The sequence below is a fragment of the Rhea americana genome, unplaced genomic scaffold (assembly GCF_003343005.1).
Source record: "Rhea americana isolate MKP2758 unplaced genomic scaffold, rheAme1 scaffold_69, whole genome shotgun sequence".
In the NCBI taxonomy this organism is placed as follows: Eukaryota; Metazoa; Chordata; class Aves; order Rheiformes; family Rheidae; genus Rhea; species Rhea americana.
In genome coordinates this window covers 4,027,505-4,038,204 of record NW_028186856.1, presented here as the reverse complement: position 1 = coordinate 4,038,204, position 10,700 = coordinate 4,027,505, and the positions used below count along the sequence as shown (strand labels likewise).

The 10,700-nt window shown below is 51.2% G+C and overlaps 1 protein-coding gene across 1 annotated transcript in view; it reads left to right on the top strand.

Moving 5' to 3' along the window:
* Positions 1 to 4,477: 4,477 nt before the first annotated feature.
* The window catches only part of LOC146586454 (uncharacterized), a 9,542-nt gene continuing 3,319 nt past the window's right edge, over positions 4,478 to 10,700 (top strand). Inside the window, exons 1-3 of the mRNA XM_085321320.1 lie at positions 4,478 to 4,658; positions 5,861 to 6,049; positions 10,021 to 10,156. Of these exons, the coding sequence (XP_085177446.1) occupies positions 4,478 to 4,658; positions 5,861 to 6,049; positions 10,021 to 10,156 (506 nt within the window). The remainder of the gene's footprint in view (positions 4,659 to 5,860; positions 6,050 to 10,020; positions 10,157 to 10,700) is intronic.

Here is a 10,700-nt window from a genome sequence, read left to right as displayed (position 1 = left end):
TCAATTGCAAAACCTAAGAAAGAGTATTTGTTTTTCTCCATTCCTTTTTTAAAAGTGTACATTCTTGCCTGCATTTCTCAATGAATGTGCTGTTCTTTCAGCAGCTAACTCCATCCATTCTGATATCTTCCATCAACCTTTCTCCATGGCATGAATCAGCCATGCTCTGTGCCTTATGATCTCTCTCTTTGCTTTGGGGTTTTTTTGGAGGGGCTTTTTTGTTTTATTTTGTTTTATTTTTTTTTTGTCAGGCCATGGCGTAATATTCCTCTGGGGTTATTCTACCTTCCCAGTAGAATTTTATGAGAGCTCTCATCAAAAAGCAGTCTTTCATCTTTTAGTTTCAGCCCAGCATCTGTTCAATGGCTCCTCAGAGAASCACAGACCTGCCATAGCCTTGATTTCAAATAAGACCTAGGCATCCATCATTCAGGGCTTCCTCTTCTCTTTGTATATAAACTTGTGAAACAGCCCAAAGAGGAAGGTGAATAACAATGCCTGTGTCATCTAGACTGGCTGTAAAACTTCCCAGATATATAGCATTAAATGAATGGGGTGAAAAGAATGAAAGGACTTCAAAAATAGCAATCCCTTTTCTCAATAAAGCTGGGCAGAAAACAATTTCGCCACTCCTAGAAACTCTCGGGTGTCAAAAAAACCACTGGCAGAGTAACAAGACAGTGCAGGTTTTCATGAAAAATGCAGGAAGTAAGTCCTGACTAGCCAAAAGCCTGGACATTGGAGTAGGCTTGTTAGGAACAAAGAGTTTAACAGAATCAGGCTCTGGTCAATGAAAAGTTAATGCTGTAAGTCTAGAATCTAGACAGTTGTTATGAAATAGCAAAATGGACATGTCAAAGGAGGAATTTATGGAGTCTGTGTAAAAATGCCCCAGTCTGGGATGTTCTGGCCTTGGAAAGAAATAAAGTCTGTAGGAGCTCTGTGCGCATGCATAAATGTCTATGTCACATGCGTATGTGCATGTACGTATGTAACAGGATTAGCAATAAATTACTAAATTGGGAGRTTTTCAGAAAAATTAGTTATTCGGATAGCAAAGATTCGTGCTTAACCAGTAATGCCATCAATTAATAGTACCATAATCTGCTGTATGCACGGCTTTTAGGAATACGTGGGCAGGTAGTCACCTGTTCAAATCCTTTGCGATGTGTTAAACACACACATTACACAGCTGACTGGAAATGTCCATAAAGACAGTCTTGGTTTATGCCTCTGGGAGCAGCAGAAGCCAGTAGACTGCTAGAAGAAGCAAAGTGAGGACAAGCTTGCGGATGTGGTAGACCCAGGGAGACTCCAACCAGACTGTGATACCCAGTGGGCTGGGTGCATAAGCTCCTCCTGCTCTTCTCTGGCAGTCCCCCAGTCTTCTCACAAGTCTTCCCCCAACCCACTCCTTTCCTGTGTCCTCCTGGCATTCATCTGCTTATTCCCATAGCCATGCCACAGCAGGGGTACTGGTGAGAGCATGTCTACCCTTGCGGACCAGCTCTTTCCTCTACCTGACCTGCTCTCCATGCCCAGGCCTTGCTCAAGCCAAACCTGAGCTCACTGAGATGGAGTCCGGGTGGGTGACACAAGACACAGGGCCCAAGAACTGTTTCTTATTAACCACAACATTTATCTGCCCATGCTCCACCAGCGACTGTCCTCCAGACATCCTTGTTTCATGAGGCAGAAGAGAAGCTCTTGCTCTTCTCTGGGCCTGGTGCTTTTTGTCATCACAGAAACTGCCTTGTGCTGGGGGGGTGGACAGCTGCACACTGCAGAGCTGTCAGGGGTTGTGCCAAACCCAGAAGATCAATCACTATGAGGGTGTGGGCCATGCTGGGAGTGAAACAACACCTACAGGAGATTAAAGGAGGGTTAGCTTAAATTTCACTGCACTGTGCTAATGCCAACGCCTCTCTCTGCTCGGCTGTCTCGTGAGGGAAGCGAAATCCTTCCGCCATGGGAGGGGAGCCCCACAGCTTTTCTCCAATCAGGAGAACCGGGGTGAGAGGACGGTGATGGGTGAAGACAATGGGGGGGAACCAGGTGGCATCTCCTGAGGCTGGGGCACGTGGTGGCCGGGTGAGAGAGGACACGTGAGACCCAGCAGCTGCTCTGAGCCAAGATGCTGGTTTTGCGGCTGCAGAGCAGAGACTGGAGGAAGAAAATCTTCCGGGACAAGGGGACAGCGACTCAGGCAGTAGAATGTGTGAGGGGAAAAAATTTCTGGAGGGGAATTTGAATTTCCAGCGGTTTGAACGAACACAGGAGAAGGCAGCAGGTACAGCTGAGGGCACATACGGGGGGGGGGGAGGGAGAGGGGGCCTTTGAACCCTCCCGAAAGCCCTCCGTTGAGCTGAGCAGCTCCTCCTATGCGGAGCAGCTATCCCAAAGGAGCCCACCCACAGCCCCCGCTGCCGTGGCCGGGAACGCAGGAGCCCCGGKGCACCCTGGGGCTGGGGCAGCTGCTCTCCCAGAGCCACCCCAGCTCCCGCAGGAGCTCCCCTTTCCTTTTTCCCTTTCCCACAAGGGGAGGCCTGGGCACGGCTCCTGCCCAGGGCCACCCGCGGGCCCTGCCGCACATCCCCACGCCCAGCTCTGCTTCCGCACAGGCAGCCGCGACTAAAAGGCAGGGGAGGGGGTGTGGGGCAACAGCTCTGAAATCCYGCCTCGGCAGGACATGAATTTTGCAATAATAAGCCCCTTTATCTCCCTCGGGCTCAGGAACAGCTCTTAAGAGCATTAGCCGCGGGATAATCCATGTCATCTACTCAGCATTTTGAGCACGAGCTCAACAGCGGTTGTTGTATCCCCGGGCTCCCGCTGAGCCCGTTCATTCCTCGGCRCATGTGACGTGACTTAGCACCAGCTCTGCGGCTCGAGGCCACGTTGGCGGCATGGGCTTGGTTCTCCAGCTGTTTAGCGGATATATTGGGCAGCGGGGAGGGGGGACCGGGGGCAAACCGCAAGGCTGAGCYGGCGCTGCCTGAGGTGGTGCAGGAGAGAGCAGGGAAGTGACCGCGCGGTCACAGCAAGCCGCAGCGGCCGAGCTCCCCTGCCCGCACGAGGCTGCCCGCGCCCCGGCGTTGCTCAGCGGACACGGACACGGGAGAGGGGCGAACAAAAAGCAAAYGGCTCACAAAACCCGAGCACCCTCCCGCCTGGCTGTGGAGCTTGTTGCRTTCACGCAAATGTTATTATTGAATAATTGTCTGGACGTTATTACACCTCTAACTCCCTGGCTTGGAGGGAGACCTGGGTTGCCCCAGGATGTGCAAAGACGCARGCAGAGCTTGCTGCCAAAGCCTTGTTCCCCTTCGCCCACTGTATTTTGGCACAGCCCAGTGAGGAAGGGAGGGAGGAGAGGGAGAAGGGGTGCTCCAAAACATGCCGGCAAGCCCTGACCTAAGGGATCTGGTCCCACACCCGGTGCACTGACCGCTGGGCAAGGCAGCGGCACGGAGGCTTTTCCATTTTTCTGCTCTGAAATCTCCTGCTCTCCAATTCTTGTACGCTGCTGGCTGCATCTCACCTCTTCTGGGGTGCATGCAAGGGGTTGGGCAGGGAAGAGCAACTTAGCCCCCAAAATACCGGGAGGCAAGAGGTGGCTGCTACTACAGCCTCTCCCAGCTATAAAACATTACAAGCAGCCTGGGCAGTCAAAGTGACAAAGCAAGACGCTGAACAGAAGAAAAGAAACCCCACGGAAAAGGAGAATAGATATTTCCAGGGTTCCCCCGGCAGCAAAGCTGGCTAGTTGCTGTTACGAAACCTTTTTGATCCTGATGCCATATATTCAGTGCCACGGTTATTTACAAAAAATTAGCCGTGGGCTTTGGTGGAAGGGAAGAAAAAGGCTCAGGAGGATCTGTAATCCAAGAGCCTCAGTGTTTCTTTGCAGAAAAAAAAWTAAATTAAATCTTGTTTTTAAATTGCGGTTCAATGCCCAGCCCTTGGCTTGCTGGCTGTCACCATGTCCCAGAACCGGGCTCCCAGCAGGTAGGCGCTGAGGCTGCCCGAGAGGCGACTCCATACCCTGGGGCGCTGCAACGACCGGAGACACGGTGACAGCCGGGCCCTGTGGGAGAGAGCTGTGAAAGATGGACCCCAGACGCCTGCGATTTCTCACCGCCTTCCCGGCACCTGGTTTTTCTACGGGGCTTCACAGTAGCTCAGCCAAGTAGGGGGGCAGCCGGGCGCTGGGTGAGACTGGTGGAGCCAGGACCGGCAGGAAAGGGAGGCCGGAGGCCAGCGACGCGCAGCTGGAGAGGGGCCGGCCGTGCCGGGGGCGCYGGGGTTTGCACCTAAAAGCGGAGGGCAGGCAAGCCCGGGGGGGGACGAGCGGCCGCCAGCTTACAGCTCGCGGCTTAGCGTCCTAAGAGCCCAGCTGACTGCTGCTCAGCGGCGAAGCAAAGCCGCGGGCGCTCGGGAGCGCGGGGCGGTCGAGGATGCCGCGTTCCCCCGAACCATGAYGGGACGCGGCCGGCTGGGGAAATGCGTCGCCCTTTGCCTGCTGCCTTGGAGCTGCCTGAGCGTCGCGGGCGGCGGGGCCGCGGGGCCGGCGACCGCTTCGCCCGGCGCCGGGCGCCCGGGGAAGGGGCCGCTCGCGGACGTTGCCAACGGGACCTCCGGGCGCAGCAACGTTTCAGGTACTCGAGCGAGTCGCTGCCGGGCTGCTGGGGGTCCCCGGCGGGCGAGAGGGCGGGGGGGAGCACCCCTGCGCAGTGGGGCTTCGCGCGGGCCGCGGGGCTTTGCACTGGGGCAGGCCCGGGACGTCAGAGGCTCGAGGCACAGCGAGGCACTTCAAGGCGTTGGCGCCTCGGAGAGGAGCGGAGCCTCCTGCGTGGTTCCTCTCCATGCCTATCACAAAGGTCCACCCTGCCAGCCAGGTGCACCGAGCACAGCCTCCCGCTGGGGCTTGCTAGGGCTGCTGGGGCCAAGGGGGGGTGGGACAGGACACAGACCCCAGGGAAGAAACGAGGATGGAGATTTTTAGAAGGCATAAGTGATCTCAAAATGCTGAGGGCGATTATTTTTATTATTATTATTATTTTTAATCTGCTTACTAGAGCAGGGCACGCACAGTTACTCAGCAGGTGGGGCACTGGGTCGGCCCATGGCTCTCCCRCTGAGCTCACTAATCTTCCAAAGCCTTCGTCCGTTACACGTTGTTTCCAAAATGCCTGTCGGGAACAGTCTCTGGACCACCCTATCTTCAAACCRTAGCTTGGAATCGTTGGGGAAACTCAAGTCAGTGCAGGACTTTCCTGACTGCAACCAACCAAACATCCAGGAGACTTCACTGGCACTAATTTACTCAAAAAGATGTRCCCACTAGCTCTTAACAGCGTTGCTGGCCCTGGAAAACATCTGACTTTACTCAATATGATTTTTTTTTCCTGTAAGTCCCTCTTGAGAAGAGCCCTGCATCATCTCAGCAAAGCCAGAGGCAAAGCAAACCTCTTCCTAGAATCAGCTTTATTGCTGCACTTCATATTTGCCTTGAAAGTTTCCCCTGAYGTAGACACATAGCAAATTTCTGCCTGCACGTATTAAGCTTGGCTAAGCTGTCAGATGAATATTTTCTTTTRATTCAAGGTGTTTGTGTCTGTGATACCTCTTACACTAAGGTCTAGAAATTTGCATCTTTTTGGCTATTTGTTTTTCTTTTTCTCTCTCTCCAAATAAAGTCATGAGGCTTCCCTACATGTCTTGTTTAGGATGACGCAGATGTTTTGCAGAGACTTCGAGGACCTGCAGCAGTGACACATGGGACAGGTGACTGTTTCAAATGCGCCACGAGAGTCGCTTTGGTAGCCACCTGCACCTAACACCTTCCCTTCTCCTGCAGCAGAGTGCACGGCTCTTGCCCCACCACGCTACGGATACTATGATGTGGACGGAGGCTCCGGCAGCTCTTCGGGCTCTGTCATCACGTACTGGTGCAAAGACGGGTACCAGCTGGTGGGCAGCGAGAGGCTGGTGTGCCTCCGCCAGGACGGCTTTGCATCCTGGAGCCATCGCCCGCCCCACTGCGAGGGTAAGGAGCAGAGCCAACCCCTCTCCCTCTTTCCGATGGCACTGGCTGGCTTAGTTTTTGCTTACTTAGATGGTTACAGCTAGTTTTCTGTGATCTTCGTCCCTTTGCGAACCATCAGGCCTCACAAAACGTGAGCACAGTTTTCACTCACTGGCTGTTCAGAAATAACRGCCAAGGGAGGGGGCCAGCGAAACCCTGCTGGCCCGGGGGGATGTTTGCAGAGGCACAGAAGTATCAGATGCTGCGAGGGCTCAGGCAGGTGCCTAACAGGCGCAGGCCCCTGAGGAGGCCACGTGGCACCGGCTCTCTGCTCCACATGGGATCTCCTCTGGGACATGCTGGGGCCAGGAGCTGGCTCTGCTGCCCATGTGGACAACAGAGGTGCAGCTTGCTCTGGTCCATAGACCATCTCAATGCAAATCAGGGTTTCTGTGAGCTTTTCATGGGATCTGCTCATCAGCATTTAGCAAACGATGTATGCTGAGCCATCCTACGAGCCTCCAGCTGGGCACAGAAAGCTGAGGCCTTATGGGGCTTTTGGACCTTGTGGGTGAAAAAGCAGCTCAGGGGAGATGTAGGAAACCCTGCTCAGGGAAACCAGGTGTTTTTGTCTAGCTGACACCTTTCCAGGATTCTCACGGGATAGTTTCCATACRATCATAAGGCAAAGGAACATCTCGACATCTTCTCTTTTCTTGCCCCATAGTAGTTTCCTTCAAAGTCAGGTCTACCAGTCCCAGCCTTTAGTGAAGAGGTTGTGGACACACCAGCCTCTGGGCTTTGGCACCACAGAAGAGAAGAAGGGAGATACTTTAGCGTAAAAGATGGCTGTGTATTTTCCTACACTGTTTTCTGTCTGTTACAGAACAGCTATTAAGCTTAAAAACATTTTTTTTGAGGGAGATTTTATCAAATGAGTATATTCACCAGGAATTRATTCACCCCACAACCAGCCAGTGTTGCGCTTGAACTAACTTTTACAGAAAAAGACAAGTTAGGCCAAAACCAGGCAAAGGCTCACGCCTGACTCTGGATACCCAGATACCCAGCAAAGGGAGTCTTAATCGCAGCTAAAACTTCAGGCGGTAGGAAGGAGAAAGCTAAACTTTGCAATAGCCCAACATGTGTTGTTTATAAAAGCACRTGACAGATTCAAATGTCCTTTTTTTTTATGTTACAATCTCATGAAGAACTGTTGGCTTAACATTTAAAAGAACAAAGTCTACATCTTGTTTTAAAAGCTCTCGATCACGCGCTCTGCATTGTGTGCATATACAAAATAATTTCAGGAAAATTGCCTTCAAGAAAGTTATATATTTCTGCAGTGGTAGCCAACAATATTACAATAGTTGTAAATACTACATAGCTACACTTTAAATATATTGCTTGTGCTGGATGCTAACAATAAAAGACACATGATCCTATCCAAAAACAGTTTACCAAAAAACTAATGGTGCAATGGTTGGCTAAAAAAGTTTTAAAAGGAAAGCCTGTCTCATGTGCTCTTACTCCTTCTTTTTCGTTTGCTTAAGAGAAGCAAACCTATTTAAGAAAGGTAATATCTCATAAAAATCAGAAACAATTGTCTCTATTATGGAACATCTCTCCACATCCTGTGCTAGGACGCTGCAGCTCAGGCCAAGAAATGCAAAAGACAGCTTGTTCTTTAACAACACGAACACAAATAAAACAATTTACCGTCAATTCAGAGTTGTAAAATCTGCTGATACACAGTCAGTGGCTGTCTCCTTTTCATCAAAGCAATTGCAATAAAGAGCAATGAACTTTGCTGCAATAAGTTACAGGTACTCCTGGTACTCCTGTTTCAGCAATAAAACATTCATAAAGCTAATTAGCAAACCTTATCTTCTCAGTTCCGAACATATGCTGCATTTTGTACACCATATAATGCAGAAAGATCTTTAGTGATCCCCCCCAAAAAAAAAAAAGGACAAACACCAAATCATATCTTAAGTGCTCTAAAATAAACAGATTTTGGAATAGTTTTAAGGAAAAAGATCCCCAGATGCTTCAAATTTCCCTTTGAAATATAAACCAAACCTTTATGCTTTTGGATGTTTTAGTTTGGACTTCTGTAAGTGTCATAAAGTTTTTGCTTACTATGTATCTTATTACTTTGAAAATCTTAACATACCTATTTTGCAGACATTAGCAAATTCTTTCCATATTATTTTGACCTTGGGATGAGAGTCGTGTCTCTAACTTCAGACATCTATGGCAGAGACAATATTTAGATTCCCTTTATAGTTTCATCAGAGCACAATTCATCTGATCTTTTCAGACRTCTATGTTAAAGTAGATAGAGATCATGCACTCAGATGGATCATACACCTGCCTGAGAAAACCCTGAAAAAATAGCTACTGCATCTGCAGAAGTTTCCAATCATTTTTTTTCCATGTTTCACAAGCCATATTTTTTCCAAATATTCTTGCTTCCTTAAGCCATTTTAACTCCTTTCTTCCTCCCCTCAAGAAGGGATAAGTAGTAATATAATTTCTTTCTTTGAATTGAAGCTTAATTCATGCGACCTTTGTGGTTTATGTGAGACACAATAGTGTTGCATTTTGCTTTAATTCTAATCATCTRAAGAAAATACTAATTTTGAACACAATTCTGTCAGAAACCTTTTCATTGCTAAAGGGTTGCAATGTCACGTGTGCTCACCATTTTGTAAAGCTACAATAATYAGTTCACAAAACAATCCTTTTATAAGCTTTCTTGCAAGTAGTTTTCCATGCACGCCTAGTTAGGTAACACATTCATTAATATGAATTATACCTCAAGCATACCTTTAGGTTATCAGAGGCCTGTCTACATCTTTAACACATAGGGGAGAGATTACTGGAGACCACCTGAGATAAGACTATCTCCTTTTATAAGCAAAGTTCTTTATTGCTTAGGGTCTGGAAAATTWTCAGGCAAGTTAACTTCAATTCCTTGAAAATGCAGAACAATTTAATTAAATAAAACTCTTTTTTCACTGTCTGGTAGATAACAGAAGAAAGTAGATAGCATTTGTTCATCAAGAACGTGTCTCTTCAAGCCTAGTCTAATTCCTCCTGAATTTTGGCAGGAGCCAGCCTTTGCCAGCGGCGGGGTGAACTTGCCCTCCTCGGTCACGCTCGCCGCGTCTCTCGCAGGGAGACGAGGCGCCCGAAAACGGTGGAGGCGCTGGCTAGAGGCACGACTGCGAGCTGGGAACCAACTAGCCGGGAAGGCACATGGAGACGGTGGTTCCCGGATGGCTTTGAGCGGGTGCTGCTTCGGCACTGGTCCAGGGGGCAGATGGGGGGTGCACCCGCTAAATCCGTGGGGGGCTCTGCTCCAGGGAGTCACGCTGCACGCCGGCACGTGCCCCAGCGACTCGCAGCTTTAGGAGCGGGGCTGAATACAGCGCCTGGTGCGCTGTGGACTCGCGCTGGGCGCTAGGAGCACACTGGATCGAGCGAGAGCGCGGATCCAGCCCCGGGAACCGCGAGCGCCTGGGGGACCTCACGGGTCRTAAACTCGGCCACGAGTCCCAGCTACCGAGGTGCTGTGAGGAAGGCGAACGCGCTCCTGGGGCGAGCAAGGAGCAGGGTCCGCGAGGCAGGYGAAGGCTCCGCGCGGGGCGCGCAGGGACGCCAGGCAGAGCGCGCTTGGGCGGGCTGCGGGGAAGAGGCGAGAAGCTCTCCGGACGTAAGCCTTAACGGCAGAGCAGAAAGAGAAGGGGCATCTCTCCGCTTCCCGGAGGTTAAGGCAAGAAGCAACAAGCTTAAATCGCAGTAAGGCTGGCCAAAGTCAGACGCTGCGAAAAGCTTTGATCCCGTGGGGCGTCAAAGCCCTGGCTGGAGGAGGTCGCAGCACCGCCATCGCYGAAGGTTAGGTGGCACCGAAGGTTGGGCCACGGGAGCTTCGGCCACCCCRGCTGCCGCTCATGGTGCCCTGCTCTGTCTCCCTGTCCCGGCAGCCATCCCCCATCCCCRCGACAAGGGCTTCCGCGTGGCCGTCGTGGCCTCGCTCGTCAGCGGGGCCGTCATCCTGGCCCTGTCCGTCTCCTTCGCCGTGTGCTGCTGGCGGGACAGGACGCTGAGGAGCTGYGCCCTGCGGCACGAGGCCGGCCAGGGGTGAGTACCCACTTGACAAGGACCCAGTTACGGACAGAACCGCTCCACAGCCTAACGGGGAGACATGAGTGGGGGAGAGGAGGGTCTCAAAAGCGAGGGGGAGGTGGGACCTGCCTGGGACCTGTCATCACCACACGTGCTTTTTGCCCTAATAGAGCCAGCCCCAGACCMCCATATGCCCTTCCCCCAACAGGCAAGAGAAGCTGTACTAGTGATGCTTGCCAAAAGCCACACTGGAGAGCTGGAGGGCTACAGCTGCCTTTTCCAGGCAGAGGCACTGGGTGCCAGCAGCTCAGGGAAGAGCATGCACACTCTGGAGCTGAACCAGGAGACTGCTCGCCCTTCCTTCCCAGTCGCTTCCTTAGCTGGAAGCTTGTTATTTTAAAAATAGACATCCACACTCTTCTGGACTTTATTGCAAGAAATGATACCCAACAGGATTTATCTGTCCACATGCAGAAGAAAACAAACACACACACACGCAAAAAAAGAAATGATCAAGACAGATTTGGAACTGATTTCT